At 38.6% G+C, this 23,294-nt stretch overlaps 1 protein-coding gene across 1 annotated transcript in view; it reads left to right on the top strand.

Moving 5' to 3' along the window:
• Positions 1-21,625, top strand: part of COL17A1 (collagen type XVII alpha 1 chain) — a 37,664-nt gene extending 16,039 nt beyond the window's left edge. Inside the window, exons 21-55 of the mRNA XM_075842388.1 lie at positions 1,388-1,450; positions 1,644-1,748; positions 2,141-2,203; positions 2,493-2,528; positions 3,907-3,960; positions 5,092-5,127; positions 5,257-5,292; positions 5,968-6,030; positions 7,040-7,075; positions 7,188-7,259; positions 8,459-8,485; positions 9,209-9,244; positions 9,384-9,416; positions 10,011-10,088; positions 10,532-10,567; positions 10,699-10,758; positions 11,160-11,240; positions 11,888-11,992; positions 12,291-12,359; positions 12,445-12,501; positions 12,632-12,667; positions 12,783-12,836; positions 12,953-13,039; positions 14,244-14,291; positions 14,776-14,922; positions 15,012-15,122; positions 15,387-15,473; positions 15,747-15,845; positions 16,675-16,830; positions 17,682-17,825; positions 18,037-18,252; positions 19,372-19,524; positions 19,608-19,679; positions 20,612-20,674; positions 21,208-21,625. Of these exons, the coding sequence (XP_075698503.1) occupies positions 1,388-1,450; positions 1,644-1,748; positions 2,141-2,203; positions 2,493-2,528; positions 3,907-3,960; positions 5,092-5,127; positions 5,257-5,292; positions 5,968-6,030; positions 7,040-7,075; positions 7,188-7,259; positions 8,459-8,485; positions 9,209-9,244; positions 9,384-9,416; positions 10,011-10,088; positions 10,532-10,567; positions 10,699-10,758; positions 11,160-11,240; positions 11,888-11,992; positions 12,291-12,359; positions 12,445-12,501; positions 12,632-12,667; positions 12,783-12,836; positions 12,953-13,039; positions 14,244-14,291; positions 14,776-14,922; positions 15,012-15,122; positions 15,387-15,473; positions 15,747-15,845; positions 16,675-16,830; positions 17,682-17,825; positions 18,037-18,252; positions 19,372-19,524; positions 19,608-19,679; positions 20,612-20,674; positions 21,208-21,257 (2,669 nt within the window). The 3' untranslated portion in view covers positions 21,258-21,625. The remainder of the gene's footprint in view (positions 1-1,387; positions 1,451-1,643; positions 1,749-2,140; positions 2,204-2,492; positions 2,529-3,906; positions 3,961-5,091; positions 5,128-5,256; positions 5,293-5,967; positions 6,031-7,039; positions 7,076-7,187; positions 7,260-8,458; positions 8,486-9,208; positions 9,245-9,383; positions 9,417-10,010; positions 10,089-10,531; positions 10,568-10,698; positions 10,759-11,159; positions 11,241-11,887; positions 11,993-12,290; positions 12,360-12,444; positions 12,502-12,631; positions 12,668-12,782; positions 12,837-12,952; positions 13,040-14,243; positions 14,292-14,775; positions 14,923-15,011; positions 15,123-15,386; positions 15,474-15,746; positions 15,846-16,674; positions 16,831-17,681; positions 17,826-18,036; positions 18,253-19,371; positions 19,525-19,607; positions 19,680-20,611; positions 20,675-21,207) is intronic.
• Positions 21,626-23,294: the final 1,669 nt, after the last annotated feature.

Genomic DNA, 23,294 nt, shown 5'->3' with positions numbered 1-23,294 from the left:
GCATGGTGGTATTATGTGGGCCAAAAAGCAGTATTATGTGGGCACTGTATGGGAGTATTATTTAGGAATTGTACGGCGGTATTGTTTGGATACTTTATGGCTGTTTTGTTTTGACATTATTGCCATTATGCATTATAGTATTATTTGGATACTGTATGGAGGTATTTCTTTAGGCATTATATGGAGGTATTATTTAGGCATTATATGGCTGTATTATTTATGCATTATATGGCTGTATTATTTAGCCATTATATGGCGGTATTATTTAGGCATTATATGGCGGTATTATTTAGGCATTATATGGCGGTATTATTTAGGCATTATATGGAGGTATTATTTAGGCATTATATGGCGGTATTATTTAGGCATTATATGGCGGTATTATTTAGGCATTATATGGAGGTATTATTTAGGCATTATATGGCGGTATTATTTAGGCATTATATGGCGGTATTATTTAGGCATTATTTGGAGGTATTATTTAGTCATATGGCGGTATTATTTAGGCATTATATGGCGGTATTATTTAGGCATTATATGGCGGTATTATTTAGGCATTATATGGCGGTATTATTTAGGCATTATATGGCGGTATTATTTAGGCATTATATGGCGGTATTATTTAGGCATTATATGGAGGTATTATTTAGGCATTATATGGCGGTATTATTTAGGCATTATATGGCGGTATTATTTAGGCATTATTTGGAGGTATTATTTAGTCATATGGCGGTATTATTTAGGAATTATATGGCGGTATTATTTAGGCATTATATGGAGGTATTATTTAGTCATTATATGGCGGTATTATTTAGGCATTATATGGAGGTATTATTTAGGCATTATATGGCGGTATTATTTAGGCATTATATGGCGGTATTATTTAGGCATTATATGGAGGTATTATTTAGTCATTATATGGCGGTATTATTTAGGAATTATATGGCAGTATTATTTAGGCATTATATGGAGGTATTATTTAGTCATTATATGGCGGTATTATTTAGGCATTATATGGAGGTATTATTTAGTCATTATATGGCGGTATTATTTAGGCATTATATGGCGGTATTATTTAGGCATTGTATGGCGGTATTATTTTATATATGCAGAATTTTAAATGACAAAAAACTGTCTAAAAATGGTGAGAGTGGGGCCCTACTTTGCGTGATACCCAGGATACCATTGTCTATACAACCTGGTTCCATTGGCAGGTATTTATGTGGGTGTCTAGTCAGGTGGAAAATGTTAGCTTGCGAGCTGCAGATTGTGGATCCTGGCTGTTCCTCAAATACAAGATTTGAAGTTGATCTTAGTTTTGTATCTTTCCAGTTCTCTGCCAATTTTATCCTGAACAATAATGTGATTTTCTAATGTTTTCTTATAGGAACCCCAGGTCTTATCGGTCATCCCGGAGCAGAAGGACCAAAAGGACAGAAAGGAAGCGCAGGTGAGAAATATGGATTTACTGGTGAAATGATACCATAGATTAAGAAAATTGTCTATGTCAAAAGGATGAATAAAATTGTTGGAAATTAATACTACACTATACACCAGCCATTATAACATCAGGTTTTGGGGTTTATTGTATTATTTGACTGCAGTATTATGACTTAGACGCGCCATAACGCTTGTTTCTATAGGTGATTCTGGTATGGAAGGTCAACCTGGGCAAAGAGGAAGAGATGGCTCAGCTGGACCCCGCGGTGAACTTGGTCCTCCCGGAATTGGAGAAAAGGGAGACAGAGGTATAATATAATGTACATTTACTTGAATAGGTAAATGTGATCCGAATAGATGGGGATATTACAGCCTTTTAGAGCATGTGAAGGAATGTGGTGCATTTTCATTTACAATGGCCGGGTCACCTCTATATTGTAAATACAGCCATATTTTTGGCATCAATAATGTATGTATAGCAGAGCTGAGTTTGTCAATGTTGCAGAGATTAGTTTGTAGATTGGCACATTGAATATGGTTCTTATAGTTTTCAATAAGGCTGAAGGTAAACATACTACATCCATGAGCTATCACACAAGAAACAGTTGACAATTGCAGCTCTGCTACATCTGTAAATTTATCGCAATTTAGATTTTTTACAATTTCTCAAATTCATTATGTCATTTTAAATCAATTTCAGGATTGCAAGGTGATCCAGGTATGCCAGGATCTGCTGGCCAGCCAGGGCAAATGGGACTTAAAGGTAAGAGATATATTGTATATTGTATATTGTATATCTAGACTGTTTACTAAACCACTCCAAGTTCTCCCTAGGAACCCATAGAAGCCATTTTTAGGAGAATGGCAGAGATTTCCTGTCCAGATCTGCCTCCATGCTTTGTTTTATCACACTTTTGGTTGGATAGGGCAGATAGCCATAGACACCTTTATGTAACCACATTGGGGCAAATCTATTTAGTATACATTTAATCATGAAATTAGCTCATTAGTTAAATGTGTTAATTAACCTAATTTTAACTTGTCATCTGCAGGTGCATTGGGTCCTCAAGGTCCTCAAGGTCTTCCAGGTATGTAGCCACTGGTTTGATTTTAACACCAAGTCTATTCTAGTTCCCAAATTTTGTGCTGAATAGTCTCTTAACCCCTTCCCCCTGCTGGCATTCTGGGCCCTAATGTCCAAGCCATTTTTTAGATTTTTCCATTGTCACATTCGAAGAGCTGTAACTTTTTTATTTTTGCGTCGGCATAGCTGTATAAGGTCTTGTTTTTTGCGGGACGACTTGCAGTTTTTATTGGTACCATTTGAGAGTAGATGCGACTTTTTGATCACTTTCTATCACATTTTTTTTAAGTCAGGATTAACAGAAAACAGCAATTTTTCCATTGTTTTTTATTTTATTTTTTACAGCGTTCACAGTGCGGGTTAAATAATGTAACAGCTTTATAGTCGGGGTCGTTACGGACGCGGCGATACCAAATATGTGTAACTTTTTTGCTTTATTGTAGTTTTTTTTAATAGTAAAGCATTTTGTAAGGGGAAAAGCTGGGTTTTTCATTTTTTTTTTTCACTTTTTTTTTTAATTAACTTTATTAAACTTTTTTTACTTTTTTACTAGTCCCACTAGGGGACTTCACTATCCTCCGATCGCTATTATAATACACTGCAATACTTTTGTATTGCAGTGCATTACTGCCTGTCCGTTTAAAACGGACAGGCATCTGCTAGGTCATGCCTGCGGCATGATCTAGCAGGCATTCGCTGCAGGCAGACCTGGAGGTCTTTATTAGACCCCCGGCTGCCATAGAAGACACAGACACTCGGCGATTTTATCGCCGGGTGTCAGTGAGATGAGAGGGAGCTCCCTCCCTCTCTCCAAAACCATTCAGATGCGGTGCTCGCTATTGTGCACCGCATCTGAAGGGTTAAACAGGTGAGATCGATACTAATATCGATCTCACCCGGCAGAGCAGGGACGCCCCCAGCCCTCAGCTGCTTCTGGCAGCTGAGAACAGGGAGATTTCACGGCTCCCTGCTCTGTTTACTTTATTCTACAGCAGCGACGTAGTTTGGCGGCGCTCTAGAATAAAGCCCACTAATGACCGCCGTAAAAAGACGTATCGTTGGTCATTAAGGGGTTAATATATCTTTATAGCAGTCAGAGCTGTATATTTTTCTGATACAGAACTTCAAATTCCATGCATAGACATAGAGTTAAATAATAAGATTCTGACTGCCTGCAGCTACCACTAGAGGGAGCTCATTGGCTTACTGCATACTGTGTTGTGTCAGTTCCCTCTAGTGGTGGCTGCAGGCAGCCGTAATGTTATCAATTAACTCTATGGGGGGAATTTATTATTTGTTCTATGCCAGCTCATAGCACCACAAATATTTAATCTGTTAAATATTATTTGTGTGGAATTTAAGCATTTTTTATTTTCTAACAGGAACCCCTGGTCAGCAAGGTTTTAGAGGGGAAGCTGGATCTCCAGGGCCTAAAGGTAAGATTGTACTCACAGCAAGTTAACTTGAGGATTAAGTATTGTAGAATAGATAGATAGATAGATAGATAGATAGATAGATAGATAGATAGATAGATAGATAGATAGATATGAGATAGATAGATATGAGATAGATAGATATGAGATAGATAGATGATAGATAGATAGATAGATAGATAGATAGATAGATAGATAGATAGATAGATAGATAGATAGATAGATAGATAGATAGATAGATAGATAGATAGATAGATAGATAGATGGGTAGATGGGTAGATGGGTAGATGGATAGATAGATAGATAGATAGATAGATAGATAGATAGATAGATAGATAGATAGATAGATAGATAGATAGATAGATAGATAGATAGATAGATAGATAGATAGGTAGATAGATAGATGGGTAGATAGATAGATAGATAGATGGGTAGATAGATAGATGGGTAGATAGATAGATGGGTAGATAGATAGATGGATAGATAGATAGATAGATAGATAGATAGATAGATAGATAGATAGATAGATAGATAGATAGATAGATAGATAGATAGATAGATAGATAGATAGATAGATAGATAGATATGAGATAGATAGATAGATAGATAGATAGATAGATAGATAGATAGATAGATAGATAGATAGATAGATAGATAGATAGATAGATAGATAGATAGATATGAGATAGATAGATATGAGATAGATAGATAGATATGAGATAGATAGATAGATATGAGATAGATAGATAGATAGATAGATAGATAGATAGATAGATAGATAGATAGATAGATAGATAGATAGATAGATAGATAGCACACTACCTGTCTGATAGTCACTCAGATAAATATCTTTGGGACAGAGCTTCTAGATTATAACCAGTAGTATAAAACCATAATCTAATGCATAAGTATATATTTGGGCTTGGCAATAATAGTCTGGGATATATAAAGGATAAAGATGGATCTATCCTAATATATTTTACTTATCACACATAGCAACAAAATAAAAGCACCCCCTGCTGGCTATATTAATATGAAAAATAGTCCAATCACATGGATTTTACAAGCAGTGAACTATTGCAGTATGAATATTTCTTGACATCTGATTTAATGCTTGATTTTGGTTTCTGTCAGGTGACAAAGGATCTATCGGACCACCCGGAAATAAAGGTAGAGACATCTCGCTAGCTGTAACTTGCTACTACAAATTTTCTTACAGCAGGAATATATACAGTAACTCGTTTCTTGCTTCATTACTCCTCACATATATTGTAATATTATATCATGATTATATTCTAGGTGACACAGGTGACAAAGGAACTCGGGGACTTACAGGTCAGTAAAAATAAATGATAATATTTCTGTTAGTTATACCAAGAAATTGTATACATAAGCAATGTAAACGGACTGTACACGTGATGTGCTAAATGGCAAGGGAAAATATTAGTCTTTCAGATGTAGCAGAGATGACTTTGTCATTAAACTCTATAAAGGATGCAATGTTCCTAGACCATGATAATTTATAATTTGATAATGCAGTAAGTTAACTGCAGTCCTATGTAAAACTACATAAAAATCGCATTCACCTAAATGGAACTCACAATGTGATATCACTGTGATTTGTATCAAATGACTACCTTAGCTCTGCTTCATCTGGCAAACTCAGCTCCACTTTATCTGTATTTATTTTATCTTGTTAGTTGTGTTATAATGTATTTTAAGCATTTGTGCTATAGTTATTACATCTTAGGTCCTGTTACCTTTATTGACATGTAACCTGGAAATACAGGGTTCGGGCAGCTATTTAAATCTTTACCCAGGGTGAAAGAAAGCCTAGCTACGGCTCTGCTCACTGCATGATATTGTAGTAGATTAATAGAAAACTTGCATGCACTCGCTGATGACTAGATTAATTCTAGAATGTAGGAGTTCTTATGAGTAAATCTACAATTTTGCGTGGATTTTTGGTTATTCCACTGTATAACCCTTCCCCATATTTCTTAATTACAGGAGATCCAGGACCTAGAGGATTACCAGGACCCACTGGAGAGGCAGGAGCTAAAGGTTCAGCAGGTGGGAACTCGCACACCTACACTATTAACTTCACTATAACAAAGAGTGGGCAGAGAAGAGAATGTCGGATATTATTATATTGAACCAATGTAAATCTATTATAAGGCCTATAATAAGTAGATATCCTTGTGCGGTCAGTAGGTTTTGTTCATTATGGGGAACTTGCATGAATCCACCTGAAAACTTAAGAAAGTTATATATTTTTAAAATGATAATTGTCTGGGTTTTTCAAGTTCTGGTTGAGTTTTATATTTTTCTGTTTATTTTGTTGTGTCTATACAAGTAGAAATAAATTATAAAAAATTGCAGTTCCCACATTAGCCACTAGATGTCAGTACATTAGTTAAAAATGTCTTTACAGCCTACAGTGAAACTGAATATTATCACCTCATTATCACCTGTAGATGGAGAATAAAGAGCTGTATTATACTGCCTGAGTCAAGATAAGCAGCTTCTACACAGAATATAGTAAAAGTGAAGATAATAGACAGTAGAAGTGGAGCTGGTTGAGGGAATAATGGTATCTCATGAGAGTTGGTGATATCACTGCCCATGTACAGTTACAGATTTCGTTAACTGCTCTAATGAATACCCTTTCATGCTTTAAAGATTGGATAGGGGACACTGCCTCTAGTAAAGGGCAGAATAAAGTAAAAAATCCAAAAACTTTGACTTTTTTTTTTTTTTAAATAAGCTAAGACATTTCTTCAATGATTCTGTCCATTTGAATAATATTACTTAGTGATTTAAGAATATAATAATTTTTACAATAATATCTAAGGAGTTGTAGCCGCCCTAGGTTTGCACCGATAATAAAAAGCATGTGGAGATGTAGCAGATGATTGCTATGTGAGTAAATCATCTGAGTTATCAAGTGGCTCTGTGTTTTATTAATGCCACAATACCTGCTAGTTGCATTGCATTGTGATAATTCACATTAAAGCACATTGATAGCAATAAAGCTTTAGAAAGCTATTTAATGTAACCTGCCTTTACTGTTTCCCTTCAGGACCTCCTGGGCCAGATGGACATCAAGGTCAAAGAGGTAAAGGATAAAACACACATGACAATATCTGTCTTATAGAGATCATAAAATATGAGCCAGAGTTCAATGCAGTGAAAACCTATATATTCATTAAGCAAACATGTGATTTTAGGTGAACAAGGTCCTATTGGACAAGCCGGTCCTAGAGGTCCACAAGGATCATCAGGAGACCCAGGCCTCCCAGGTAAACTTTTGAATCCGTACCAATTTGTAGAGTTTATGTGTACTGGGGACGCCCACCCCATTTACTCTGCTCGCAAATAGAAAATGAGAAGAGATGGATGTATGAATGTTGCCGCTTTCTTCCTTTTTCTATCCCATGCCGCTAGAAGGAACCTCCTATTTCCACCCTCGTCCCGCCTCACATAATGACACTAACCTATCAGTAGTTCCCACAAGTTAGGGCCACTCCTCTTCTTCAGATTGTTAAGTCTCCACCCACTTCCTGACTGAGGACAGAAAAGCATAAAACAGAAACTGAATGCAATAACATTTTTAGCTATAATTGTACAGTATAGTATATATTTTATATAAGAACATAAAATACATAAATAGTTTGGAAGCAAAACCCATGTATTCATCAGTTCAATAATCTGTAAATGGACAATCCCTTGAAGACCATCTTCACACATCATATGTTTAGGCTGAAAGGTACAAGGCTGATTTAAAGAGAAAACAGCCTCTGAAATTCATCCGCTGAAGCGTTTTTTGAGGTGTATTTTTGAAGTGTCTATGAGAAATGGGAAAGATCAGCTTGTAAAACACTTCAAAAAGTGACATGTCACTTCTTTTTTACAAATAGCACATTTTTGCAAGGCATTTTTTAATTCAACCGCGTAAGAAAACGCCATGTATGAAATACACAGCATATTTCCCATTGAATTCAATCAGACTTTGTTCGCCAAAGTATTTCAAGTGTATCTCGGATCGTAATATGTGCGTTTGACGCTCCGAAATACGCTTGAAAATATGCTGTGTGAACATGGACGAAGTGTTAGGGAAATTGAAGCTACAATATATGTGCCTCACATAGACTGTAGCCAATGCTCCTGGGATCATTAATAGGCATGGTGCCCCCCAATAATCCGACTTCTTCTTCTGCACTAATGGTTATTTGCTAGGACCGTCCATGTAATGCGATGGGCACAAACAGAGCAAAATGTCACAGAAAGTTTAAAGTATAAATGATTAATTTAGTGCCGAGACTCACAAAACACAACATATCCAGTTGCACATAATCCTTTCTGTTTAGTTGTCTCTTTTATTATTCATAAGGTGAAAGTAAATCCTCTTAGAAAGCCGGTTGTGCTGGCACAATAGTTACGTTCTGTGTAGTTACATAAACGAATAGATTCAGTTACCTTGTTTATGCTTTATTTTTAGGTCTTCCCGGAGCACAGGGCCCTCCAGGTAATATAACTCAGTCTATTGTATTGGGAATAGATATCGCTGCTAAAACAAACTTTTAGTCTCCAGCACCCACAATGCTTACCCGCTTGTAATATAGTTGATTTTTTTAGAGTACCCTCTATTCTAAATAATGCATTGAGTGTTTTCAATCAACCCCTCTCCATATGCTCGATAAGGGGATCTGGACTTCATATAGGGAGTCCCATGCTTGTGACCCCCTCTATGAGCCCCAGGGCAGAGAGTCGTTTAAACTTTCTGCTGGACCTGTCACGTCCATGTATTATGTCGACGTCCACTGCAGGGAAAATGTATGTCCAATCGGGGGGGTTTCTAAAGCCGGACCTGCAGCGATCAGCTGATTGCCGGGCTGATGTCATGATGAGACAACCCCTTTAAAGGAGCACTGAACCCAAAATACAGGAAAAATGAAGCACTGCACAGTTCCTAATAAGATCAATGGACGTTCTGTTTAACGCATGGATGTGTCAGGTCCTCCAGAGAGAGAAATGCTTTTTGGGGTTCCTCACCTCCTGTAATGAGCGGATAATAATAAGAACAACCGACACATAAGTTACTATACATACATTGTATCATTTATCTACTCCTACATTATACGATGGACTGTTGTTACATAGTAGACATAATAGATTCTCACAAATATTACACTTCAAGTTATGGCTTTTCTTGAATGGCAAATTGTAATGATATTTGGGGTTATTTTAGGACCGCCGGGCAACCCAGGACGAGCAGGAACTAAAGGTAGATGAAATTAAAAATGTGTTTTATCGAATAATAATTATTGCTGTCCTTCATTTCAATTGAATTGAGTTTTGTAGATTTTAACAGTATTATTTACACATTAGCATTTATTTTCTTCTTCTTTGTACTTGTTTTATAGGTGATCCTGGTGACCCCGGAAGAGTCACCACAGGTGTGTAATGATAATTAGAGCATTACATCCTCAAATTAGGGAAATGCCGGGAATAGAAGTTCCAACTTGTAAATATTCTATTCAGACAGTTCTGACACATGGCTGCCATTATATTATTCATACAGATTGTCACACATCTTCCTACAGACCCTGTATGAAATAAAGATGATGGAGAGATAGATAGATAGATAGATAGATAGATAGATAGATAGATAGATAGATAGATAGATAGATAGATAGATAGATAGATAGATAGATAGATAGATAGATAGATAGATATGAGATAGATAGATATGAGATAGATAGATAGATAGATAGATAGATATGAGATAGATAGATATGAGATAGATAGATATGAGATGGATGGATGGATGGATGGATGGATGGATGGATGGACGGACGGACGGACGGACGGACTGACGGACGGACGGATTAGATTGATATATTTAAAACATATATTACTACAATCTATAGAAGCCCCCTGCAATAGCTCTTGACGTTTATATGTTTGTTTCTGATATAATAACTTATTCTTGTTTGTCTGCTTGTGGCGTGTATTGTATATTAAATATTCTGTATACATTTTTTAACCAGATGGTAGTTCCTATGTTATACCTGGACCACCAGGACCACCAGGACCTTTGGGACCACCAGGTTCACCAGGAGTTCCAGGTATGTCAACAAATCACCATTCACATTTCAGCAAATGATGTTTAAAGGCTGAATAAAAGGGCATATGTAGCATAGAGGCAGCCCATGAGGCTACTATGGGGTCCTTAGAGAAAAAAGGGGTCCAGCCGGGTTTACTGAATACCTTCTATTTGTGCTGGGATCATCCCCTCTCCACAGATCCTACAACACTGACAAACAAGAATATGGGGAACTAACCCAAAATCTTCAAAAGGAAATGGGGGGCAAGCCAGCACAAAGTCCAGCTATACCACGTGGTTAGAGGTGGTGTAGTTAACCAGCACCAGAAAGGGGTCTTATTTTAATCTTTGCTATGGGGCCACTTCACTGCCATAGCTGGAGGTTGTGTGAAAACCATGGGAATGTTACCCTCTATAAACCTTCTCAATCAGTTTAGAGTTAATACTTTTCATGCTGTTTTACAGGTACTGTTGGACCATCCGGTTTTCCAGGAACACCAGGTAAAAAACAATTCTCTCAAAGCTGGGAGTCTCTGGGCTTAGTAAATATGACGTCGTTTGGTAACAGTTTCATAATTGTTTGGTAGAAGAAAAGAGCTGGTTCCTTACTATATCATTTATCTCTCTTCTAGGTGCCAAGGGAGCCAGAGGAGATCAAGGAGAACCAGGAGTATCATATGCAAGATCAGAAAGTAAGTTTTTGAAATGCTCTTTTGCCCATAACTCCTATACATACATGGGGATAAGTTTGTAGCTCCTTATAAACTATTATCAATGATGATGCTCCATAGCAGGTACCGTCCCAGCTTCAGGACAGGACACATAGTCCAGCTTTTTCACTTCCGGGCTTTGGGAGACATAACAATAAGGATGATTTAAAAAAATATTAGAAGCAAAGGGAAAAATAGAGGTAAAACTGTGGCAAATAAAGCCAGCATGGGCTTGGCTTGTGGTTATTTTGATGTAAAGCTTCAAGGGCTCTGAGGTGTTCACCACTAAGGACTAATGAAGATATAGAGAAATCTTTTATATATATAAATGCAATAAATTTACTGTAGTAAACTGGAAAATAATATTATGTTATTCTTCATAGATACATACGCAGCACAGCAATTGCCAGGACCACCTGGACCACCAGGTCCACCAGGACAACCAGGACAAGCAGGACAACCAGGTAAGACACTTAGGCTGGGTTCACACGACCTATTTTGTCGATTTATGTCTGAAAATACGGCTCCAATACGTCGGCAAACATCTGCCCATTCATTTGAATGGGTGTGTCAACGTACTGTGCCGACGACCTGTCATTTTACGCGTCGCTGTCAAAAGACGACGCGTAAAATGACAGCCTCGTCAAAAGAAGTGCAGGACACTTCTTGGGACGTAATTTGAGCCGTTTTTCATTGAATTCAATGAAGAACAGCTCTAAATTACGGCCGTAATGGACGCCTCGCAAAACGCGAGTACGAGCAATTACGTCTGAAATGCAGGAGCTGTTTTCTCCTGAAAACAGCTCCGTAATTTCAGACGTAATGGTCGTTATCGTGTGCAGATACCCTTACCGTCAACTAGTCAACAACCCATGTCAGAACGTCCTACTCAAGCCACAGTGGCAACAAAACATTGAAATGGATCATTTATTTATGAATGGAAAGTTGTAAGTGTGGAAAAGCAATAAACATGACGATCCATACAAATCTGAAGAAAACCAAAGCAAAGAAAAACATTAGCATCTGAATAGGAGTAAGACATAATACAAAAGAACCCTAAACCACCAATGTAGGAAGCAGAACATAACCATAAGATTCTGTTTTATGACAGGAACTGCAATTCAAGGTCCACCAGGACAAGCAGGTGCTCAAGGTCCACCTGGTCCTCAAGGACCACCAGGCTTACTTGGTGGAGCAGGTCCCGCAGGACCACCAGGTAAGATATTATATTGCAATGCTCTAACAATTGCTTTCAGTTCATGAAATATAAGACAACAAAGTCTACCTTAACATTTTAAGTTTCTCTACATAGTAGATCAAGGTGTTTATTGCCAAATGACTGACATCATGTTATAATTATGACTACATTTTTACATCATTGTATTTATATATATTCACTGTTATTGGAGCCCAGAATGGACAGTTATGCTCATCTGAAATTATGATAATGATGCAGTTTTATGTAGAGTTGCGAAGCTTTTGTGAAACCCATTCCTTTCCTTTGTGTTCATCAGGAGAGGGTAAACAAGGCCTTACAGGCCCACCAGGACTACCAGGCCCACCAGGATCTGCATCTGCATCAGGTATGAGAACATGCCTTTTATTCCTTTCTCGAAACATTGAAAAGAATTGTTGATAGTCAAGACTGTTGTCATCTTGTTTCTACAGAAGGATCTGCTGGTCCTCCTGGACCTCCTGGTCCAACAGGAACTAAAGGAGACCCAGGTAAGAATTATGTAGGTAGATGGTAATCCTACAATATATCCAGTACAGACTGAAAGAGCCTAGCTATAATTAATAAACACATGAATGTTCCAGATTACGTTTAAACCACCTCTCTATTTTCTTTTTATAGGTGATCCAGGTCAAAGAGGCCTTCCAGGTCAATCAGGTACATAGACATGCATATTCATTTTACCTTTATCAATATGGTATGTTTACTATAAACGGAGTCCAATAGCCTGGATACAGGATTGTTTATATATATCTACTTATTTATTATGCAGGACAACCAGGTGATCCAGGTCAACCAGGACTTCAAGGCCCACCAGGCCGTGATGGTCAGTACAGATAAAGTTATGATTTTTTGTAACATTATTATTATTATTACTATGAGACATATAGATGTATACTTATCACCATACCATACAATAACAAGTGACAAATAACATTGCAGGAGCTTCAACTGTTGGACCAGCCGGACCTCCAGGCAATCCAGGATCACCAGGTTCTCCTGGCCAACCCGGACAACCAGGAGAAAGAGGTATATTATAAGAGTCGGATGTGAAACATATATAAATAAAAACATTTAAATTGTTTGTTTTATGTATGGAGCTTGAAACCTTATTCTACAGTTTGACCGTAGATGAGACATAGCTCTGTCCTGGTGGAGGACTCCATCATCTACTGTATCTCTCTCATACTGTAGTTTCCATTAGTGCAGTTAGGCCCTGTTCACATCAGTCTTTGTCCCTCTGTTTGAAGGTATACCTCCCACAGAAGGCTAATAGATTGTCCATAGGCTCCCATGGTAACAAAACGTATACCACACGGTATACATTTTTCTACTGTATACAGTTGTATGGAATAGCGTAGTCTGCTACACTATAATAGTATTTTCTTGCATTACACCCATATATACCAGCCCCACGGAGGCCAAAGGGGCATTCCTTTGGCCTCCATTGGGTTAACAGAGCCCTATGTATGCTGACAGCTCTTCCCAGAGTTCACGCTAAGTTTACACCACTAACATGATGTGAACAGGGCCTTATTTTACAACAGGCATCCCAGCGCTTGCTAACATGGTAACGCAAATTTACCAGTGTAGCACCCACAGTTATCACTGGCCCCATGTCTAGCCCCACAATCTACAGCTTTATTGAGCCTATCCACAGGGTCAAGCATTTCCATCCACACATTCTCATTGTCATTGTCCAATAACTAAAGCTTTTTGTAAATTGCACCCGTGTGGCATATTCATTAAAATAATAGTCCTACTTTTCTAACACCACTCCACTCCCATGTTTCGAGCTTGTCTCCATATATGCAAAATGCAGCCCTCATCTTATACATTATATGTTAGATCATACTTGCCTACTTTTGAGAAATAACAGCATAAAGACACAGCATGTTCTGCCCCTTAATATATAGGCCACATCCCAAATGCCTCCCAAACTAATGTACTTGAATCAGTGCCAGCCACAGTGCTCCCATAAGAGTGGCATAAAATAGTGACAGCCACTGGGCCTACATAACAGTGCTAGTCACATTGCCCCTATAAAGGGGCCGCCACATGCCGTTCTCTTTCTTGCGCTTACTTAGAAGTTTGACTGTTTTCATGATGAAATTAGTGGTTCAGTGGCGGCGGCATTAGTACTTTATCTATCAGATGTCGGCATAGTCCTACTGTGACCATGGATAAATCTATTCCTTTTCATATGAATAATGTCATTATTTAATACTTGCAGGTGAAGCTGGAATCCCAGGTGCTCCCGGTATCCCAGGAAGTTCTAGAGGTGAGAACAAATACTGATTTTCTTTGTACATAACAGTTTTCAGTTACAGGACTGCTTAGATATAAAGAAGAATGTGTATTGCCATGTGGTCCTCACCCATAACTTCCACCTCTACAGTAGATCATGACCAGTACTAAGTCTACTAGACCAGTGTCTCAAAGCCAATTACCCCCTAATTCAACAAGTACCCCCAGTGCTTTGATCATAGACTTTGCTGTACATTAGAAGCACAGCGTGAGGAGAGTACAAATACCCCCTAGAGACATGGCATGTACCCCTGTTCAGAACCTAAGTATGAGACCACCTCAATCAGCATCCCAGGGCAGAGCATAAGGAGGAAGTCTATAGATACTCTATGTTCTCTACCACTTTTTTTCTTCCTCTTATCCTCAGTAGTTTCTTACAATAGGGAAAGCATTGTGCCATAGATACTTCTATAGAAAACTGTACAAATATATACGGTAACCTGTTTTATCTATTTTAGGCCCACCTGGTGGAAGACCTGGCCAAGGGTCACCTGGTCCTCCTGGCCCACCTGGTCCACCTGGTCCTCCTGGTTCCCCTGGAAGTCCTGGTGATTCTGGTCGTGGAGCAGAAGAAGTTCAACAATATATTGCACAATATCTTCAAAGTAAGAAACTCTGCAGCAAAAATAAGTTATACATATATTTTCAACCTTAACCATTGATATGAGATTAAATGTTAAAAATTTGTATTTAGGTGAAAATGTCAGAAATTACTTGATAGGACCTCAGGGACCTCCAGGGCCTCCAGGTGGACAAGAAGTGGACTATGCAGAACTGGCCAGCCGGGTTATGAGCTACATAAGAGGTAAACCATAATGGTCCATAGCTACATATTCTACTGACAAGGATTACGGACATTTATTAAAACACAGATCTGACGATAGTCATTATTTTAAATAAAACATTTTATGTCACCCAATAATGAAAAAAAAACAACACAAAACACTAATTAGGATAAGATTAAAAAAATTATATTATAATATATGACCTCTACTATACACTATGGGATGTATGTGGCCCTGCAAACATTGTTAGAAACGTATTAATATGTTGATTCTTCTATTACTAGGTTCAGGATCCACTTCAACTGATCTTGGTGCAGGAACATTCCTAGGACCTCCAGTTACATATGAAGAAATCTTATCAATGTTTCAGAGTTAGTATTTTATTTTAATTATTATATTATTATGTACTTTGATAGTCCAAAATTAGAAAAAGGGTCATTTTCGATCCAAAACAGCTCCACACTTTCAGCTGCAATACCTGACACAGCCCATGGACAAGAGTGGCGTTGTCCAAGGAAAAAAAGTAGATCCTCTTTTTTTAATATGGGACAGCCCCTTCAACAATATGAGTACTATATAGAATCAATTTATACAATTTCCTCATGAGCGTTGAGTAGAATACTAAAGAAATGTATGTTTCCTAGACTCTGGGCTGACAATTGGACTTCCTGGACCCCCTGGTCCACCAGGACTGCCAGGACTACCAGGATCTCAATATGGTGACATCACAGCTTTACTTCAAAGTAAGAAAGATCTTTACAATCTGGAGAATGTTGATCATGCATCATTTAATTCTGGGTGACATATTAATTGTGTAAATGATGGAGCTGTCGAGTAGCATAGTGAGTACAATAATGGTAAAAAAGTTTGTTGCGTTTAGCATGGGGTCGATTAAGTTGAGAAAGTCGATGAGTAGGGCAGGGAGTGCGTGAGTCGAGATATATTTGAGTAGTAAGTAGAGCTGTTGAGTGAGTGAGCCGACTTGTAAGTAGAATAGTAAGTAAGCAAGCAAATAAAGGAATGGATGAATACATTAGGACAAAAGCTAGTAACTTTGAGTTGAGTAAGTGGTTGAACAGGTCATTAGAAATAAGAGTGAGCTAATTAAATAGGACAAGAACTCTGAATGATGCCATTCCTCTGTTATTCCGTCTGGAAATGTGTGTATAAATTGACATCTGGGTGTTACCAATCCCCTTGTCAATGGGGTGTGTGCCTACACGCTCTGATATTGTCTAATCAGTGTTGAAGGTGTCAGACTGTGTAAGAACACATCCCAATGACAAGGGGAACAATAGACCTTGTCGTCAAAGTCGTTGATATATTTCCAGGAGGAATAATAGGGGAATGGCGCAATGCAGAGTTCTAAGATAATATGTTTCATGGTGAAACAAACATGTAAATGACTGAATTAGTAGATGTGTAATCTTTATTATTTGTACCACACTAAGTCAAGTTTTTAAGACATTCCTTCAGTAAGGATTGACCATTGAGAATCTATACATCCTATCACGAAATTAAAAACTTATATTGAATTTATAATGATGTGTTGTTTAATTCATATTAATCCAGCATCGGAATTCAGAGGAGTTGTTGGCCCACCAGGACCACCTGGTACACCTGGGCGAACAGGTCGCCCTGGCCCCCCAGGACCCGTGGGACCTCCAGGTGATCCAGGCACCAGTCTGACAAGCTTCAATCGAGAAGAAATCTCAACCTACCTGCAACGTAAGTTCTGTACATAGTCACATAGTTACTAAAGAAAAGACAGCCCCACATTAAAGATGGCCAAACACCTTAGATAGCTGTCGGCTGAACGCTTGTTTGGCCAACAGTTATTCCTCCCAACTCCGCCATATACATGCAGCCTCGTCTCTTCCGGGGAGAGGGGAATAAGCCCCTGCCAGACTCTACCGGTAGCAGCTTATCTCCTGCGGGACCAAAGCATCAGGCATGTTGAGATCCAACATGCTTGATCTGTCTTTCCTCCGATATCTGCCACCGAGGGAGAGTCCTCCATACACATTAGATGGTCCCACCTAACTGAGCAGATCCGGTCAAATTTTATCCAATCTATATCAGTACCTTAATATGTTATTATTGTCTAAGTTGCTGCAACTCCAAATCTCCATTACTTGTTACTTTAGCTTTTCATGTCTCTGAGCACAGTACATCGTAGTAAAGAATGGGAGAGATCCTCCAGCTCACCTGATTATATGTTCACATTGCCTATAGCGCTCGGGTCCTCGTGTCGGCACACGTATTGGATAAACAGAAGAGATAAAGGATGGATCCAGCGCTGAGACCGATATGTCTGTTAAAATCGGAAACTTATTTTCTTGTGGAATAAAACATGGAAGAAGTTTCCGATTTTAACAGACACATCGGTCTCATCACAGTACATCGTATCAGGATAAAAAAAAAAGAAAACCTTAGAAACCGAGATAGAAACATTCATCGTATTCTTCATCTCTGTGCTTAATAATGTTTAAAATGAAAGTCAGAAAAATACATATAAATGTGATATACTGATAAGGGAAAAGCATACAAGGTATATAAACCATATTTAATTTCCTAAGGTACTGGATTCACTTCAGGTCCTCCAGGCCCACCAGGACCTCCAGGACCACAAGGGCCACCAGGCAATGGAGATAGCCTGGTCTCTTATGCTGAGGACATCAGGAGCGATCGCTTAAGGACTGAGCTTATGGAGTACCTGACAAGTAAATATACATTCATTACTCTAAACCAAAACATTTTCTATTATCCGGATTTCCTTTTGAGATCTAAAAAAATGTCCAGCTGAAAATATTGACCCAAAGATCTACATTGAAAGAATAAAGAATATAGTGATCTGCAAGGATGCATGTCTTGTATATGATTAGTATATTCATATAGTAGTTTATCAATTAAAGGTTATGAATTGTCCCACAGGTGACAACATTCGCAGATATATCTCTGGACCACCAGGACTACCTGGACCACCTGGTCCTCAAGGTATAAGAGGTCCTAAGGGAGACAATGGAATGATGTCATCATCCTCATTATCATCAGGCTCATCATCAGGATCATCATTTTCTTCATCCTCCTCATCTTCATTCGCATTAGATTATAATGAAGTTGCATCTCGTGTGGCAGAACAATTTCAGAGTAAGTATGCTGTGCAGGAAAAAGCTGCGAAGAAGCCTCAGCGATTAACTAGTGAAGGATCTTTGGGGGCGTCCCAAAGGTTTGGACCATCACTATTCATAAGTTATGGCTTATCCTAGCGGTATGCCAAGCCTTTCTATGGTGAGAAAACCAGTTTAAGTATTAGTAGGAGCTCCTAGGGGGAGCTACACTGGCGGATTTACTTGTTGAGAAGGATCTGGGTGTACTTGTAAATCATAAACTCAATAACAGCATGCAGTGTCAATCAGCTGCTTCAAAGGCCAGCAGGATATTGTCGTGTATTAAAAGAGGCATGGACTCGCAGGACAGGGATGTAATATTACCACTTTACAAAGCATTAGTGAGGCCTCATCTAGAATATGCAGTTCAGTTCTGGGCTCCAGTTCATAGAAAGGATGCCCTGGAGTTGGAAAAAATACAAAGAAGAGCAACGAAGCTAATTAGGCGCATGGAGAATTTAAGTTATGAGGAAAGATTGAGAGAATTAGACCTATTTAGCCTTGAGAAAAGACGACTAAGGGGGGACATGATTAACTTATATAAATATATTAATGGCACATACAAAAAATATGGTGAAATCCTGTTCCTTGTAAAACCCCCTCAAAAAACAAGGGGGCACTCCCTCCGTCTGGAGAAAAAAAGGTTCAAGCTGCAGAGGCGACAAGGCTTCTTTACAGTGAGAACTGTGAATCTATGGAATAGTCTACCGCAGGAGCCGTCACAGCAGGGACAGTAGATGGCTTTAAAAAAGGGTTAGATAATTTCCTAGAACAAAAAAATATTAGCTCCTATGTGTAGAAATTTTTCCTTCCCTTTTCCCTTCCCTTGGTTGAACTTGATGGACATGTGTCTTTTTTCAGCCGTACTAACTATGTAACTATGTAACTATGTAACAATTAGGCTACTTATAAGAGTCCCTTCCATGATGGGTGTTTTCTGATGATCTCACCCATCTCAATCCTAATGGTAAAAGTATAGCTAAGATAATTTTCTAACTTCATACACATTGAATATTACTTATTTTTAAACAGTATAAACCTTTGGACATGTCCATGTTTTCAGTGCTATGTTCTAATATTTTTGGTTGTTATATTTTAGGCCAAGGTCTTTTTGGAGATATGACTTCTGGGCTGCAGAGATCTGTTATACCTGGTCCTCAAGGGCCTCCAGGACCACCAGGACCATCCGGAATCTGTCAAGTATATGCAACCCATGCAAACATCACCACCGATCTCATGGAAGTTTTCAGACGTAAGGAAGACATTTTATTTATTATCTTCTATCATTTAGTTTGATAAATAGTCAACAAAATTAACATTTATTTTATTTGACAGTTCATGGAACCGTTCCTGGACAACCTGGTTTACCAGGGCAGAAGGGAGAGAGAGGATTCACTGGTGCCAAAGGTGAGTCACATATTATAAAGAAATCTGCTTTGAAAAGTGAGTCTTTTATTGTAACGTTTACTGTAAAGTGCATGTATCCTAATGTTAATCACCCTTAGAACACTGATATCCTTTCTAATATCTGGTATCTGTTTTCTAGAACATCAGACAAGCTAAAAAAAAAAGTCTACCTCTGTGCCCACTACGTTTAAAGGGTAACTAAACTTTCAGAAAACTTCTGATATGTCATAGTGACATGTCAGAAGTTTTGATCGGTGGGGGTCCGAGCACTGAGACCCCCACCAATTCGCTAAAACAAAGCAGCAGAAGCGCTCGGGTGAGCGCTCAGTCGCTTCATTTCTGATCGGCTTTTCTCGGGAAGTTGAACAGTTGATTTAAGGGCCCATAGACTTTCTATTGAGTCTGTACACGTTACATCGGCTTTCCGAGAAAAGCCAATCAGAAACCAAGCAGCTCAGCGCTCACACGAGCGCTTCTTTTTGGCGATCGGTGGAGGTCCCAATGCTCAGACCCGACCGATCAAAACTTCAGACATGTCACTATGACATGTCAGAATTTTTTGGAACGTTTAGTCACCCTTTAAGGAACATTTGTCATATTTATATACTAATTAAATGGAATATATTTTAAGCTATGTTATTGCCGTTTGGAGCCTCCATTGGGGGTTATGTTGGAGGTTTCCGTCACTTTTGACGGCAAGAATTTCACAGCATGAAGTGTCATTCTTGCCGTCAATACGACGTAACCACAATAGACCCCATTATAAGTTTGGGTCCATTGGTTGCCCTTTGGATCCATTATATGATTGATCCAGCACAGCATCATGGCTTCTGTTATAAATGAAAGCCATGACGTCAATGTGAACATAGTCTAAGGTTGACAAAGTCAATATGGGCATCCCTATATTAAATATACATCTTATATTTCTACAGGTGACAGAGGAGAGCAGGGCTATATTGGAACACAAGGCCCAAGGGGTCCAAAAGGAGAAAAAGGTGTGGTATCCCTTAAACTTGATACTTTAAAGAGATAATGTATTAACTTCATACTGCACATACATCAGGCATAGTTATTGTATGGCTTCTCGAACCTGGTGATTTGATTCTACCATCTCTAGTATCTAATGCGAACCCAAATGCTTTGACTAATTAAAAGGGAAAAAATTTCAGATTTTGGTAAACACACAGCCGTAAGAACTACTTCTGAAAAAAAAAAAACTATTCTAGAAGTTTGAAGAATCTTTTTGGGTCCCAGACAAGTGAGATTGTGGTGTCCCTGGACAAAAAATAAATAAAAAATTCCCACTAATTTCCCACATTATTGGTCTACCAAGCCATCATTTTGTAGTCACGCTCCTGCTGGAATCCCTTTGTGTTGATAGATTTCTTTGGCTTCCCACCAGATGGAACTAACATGGTGGACTTGAGGCTTCCATAGTCATGCCAACGTGTTCAGAAATATCGTGTTGTAGCACATACTCTAAATATACATGACCGTTACTAAGTCTGTTTCATTTATTATTTTATAGGAGAACAACTTATTATTGGGAAACGGAAAAAAAGAAGCCTGGGCGTCTGACCCGTTCATCTCAGTCATTGACTCATCAGCCCATGTTGCTTGATATGTTGAGAATGATTAGCCGGAGCTGAGAGTACATCATCCCTACTCTTCCGCACCGGCCTTCCCTAATCGGGCACCTCTCATCGGGCACATATCAAGCAATATGTCTCAGTAATTTTCCACATCACAGCTTCCATTAGTCCGAAGTCTCTCATGAATTTGGAGGAAAAGTAGAGATGTGTACAGACAATGATAGGTTTATTGGTGTCATCTGTTGAAATGGTCTTTGACTTGCTAATGCCATAAAAACATTGCAGATCCTCGGGGCATTAAAAATAATTTTTGTAACCGGTGACCTGTCATGCTGCAAATAAAGACGTTACACATATGGGTGGGGCGGGGGAGGGGGTTATGTCAAAATGACAGTTCATGCAATTACATAAGTGTCACTGCATTGGGATTTATGGAGGTCACTAAGAAAGTTTATGACCCCTGCATAAATGGTATGATCCAATCCGAACCAAATTCATGTATAATGACAGTGGCACATCACGCGATCGATTGTCTCCTCTTATGTTTTATTTATCTCTCGCCTTCTATACATTAGTCGTAATTGTTTGAGTTTTTTTTTTTATTAAACATACATTTTAAAGATTTTTTTTATAAATACTTTTTTTATTTCATTTTTTTTATATCAAATATCTTAGGATGGATTTAGAGTCCCTGGACATGTTTACAAAACCCATTAGAGAGTAATCGGCCGGATATTGGCATGCAGTACCATGTGGCGGTGTGTGTGCCGGTAAGAGTATGTTTACATGAGTCATTTTCTGGGCGGTTTTGTCCGCAATCGCAGTAATTACGGTGGTTTTGACAAGAATGTTAGCATTTTTCCCGCAATTACAGCAAATACCGCCACAGAAAACACTCATGTAAATATATCCTTACTGTTCTTGTATTTATTAACGCCATAGGGATGATTGTAAGAATTTATGGTCAATTATGAGAAAAGCCACATAAAAACAAGGGGATTTATATTCTTTAATTGTACCAATTCATGACTAATCCCCCATGATGTTTATGTTTTCATCTGTAATATTATTTGCAACTTTCACAGAATCTCTGTAGTGCAATCCAAATGTGGAAGGCAATTGTAACCAATCAGATTGCAGCTTTGATTTTAACAGTGCAGGTAAGGACATGAAAGCAGCAATCTGATTGGTTGCCTATACAAGTTGTATACAGGAAGCCAACTCAGTCATGGGCCCAATGTACCAAACCAAAATGTCACCCCTTCTGTTGAGTTACTTAGTATTAACATATTGAAACATTTATTTCCATCCAACTATAGACCTCACAAATCAAAAAAATCAGAGGAAATTTAATTTTTCCTTCCCCATAGCAACCGTCATCCTCTATTCTAAAATTAAATATGGATGCCAATTGGTTGCTATGGGCAACATGGCCATTTTATTTGGTTTGATACAAGAGACCTAATTTAATAAGTTACATAACATGATTTATATTGCCGCCTATATATTATATTCCAGGACAACTAATGAAATATATTGGTATAGATCAGTTTGCGATCTTCATAGGAAATGACCCCATGTTTACAGAGATAGGACACGGACGTAGTGTTATTACATGGGCCCTGGCGTTCATGCGCTCTATTGTTGTGTATTTTTTTACTAATACTGTATCATGTACCATATTACTGAAAAGATGATGACACAAAGTAAGTTATTACCTGGTTCCCCATGTGAAAGATCAGAATCAAGAACCGCCTCTCGGAACACCTGTGGTCTGTCCAGTGACACCCAATTATTTGGCCAGGGCTACATAGTGATCCCACATTAAGGCTGGGTTCACACGACCATGTTACGTCCGTAATGTACGGAACGTATTTCGGCCGCAAGTCCCGGACCGAACATACGGCAGGGAGCCGGGCTCCTAGCATCATAGTGATGTACGACGCTAGGAGTCCCTGCCTCTGCGTGGAACTACTGTCCCGTACTGTAAACATGATTACAGTACGGGACAGTTGTCCTGCAG

Source organism: Rhinoderma darwinii, chromosome 11 (assembly GCF_050947455.1).
Source record: "Rhinoderma darwinii isolate aRhiDar2 chromosome 11, aRhiDar2.hap1, whole genome shotgun sequence".
Lineage (NCBI taxonomy): Eukaryota > Metazoa > Chordata > Amphibia > Anura > Rhinodermatidae > Rhinoderma > Rhinoderma darwinii.
Note: the sequence above shows the minus strand (reverse complement) of the source record. Positions and strands in the feature narration are given on the sequence as shown.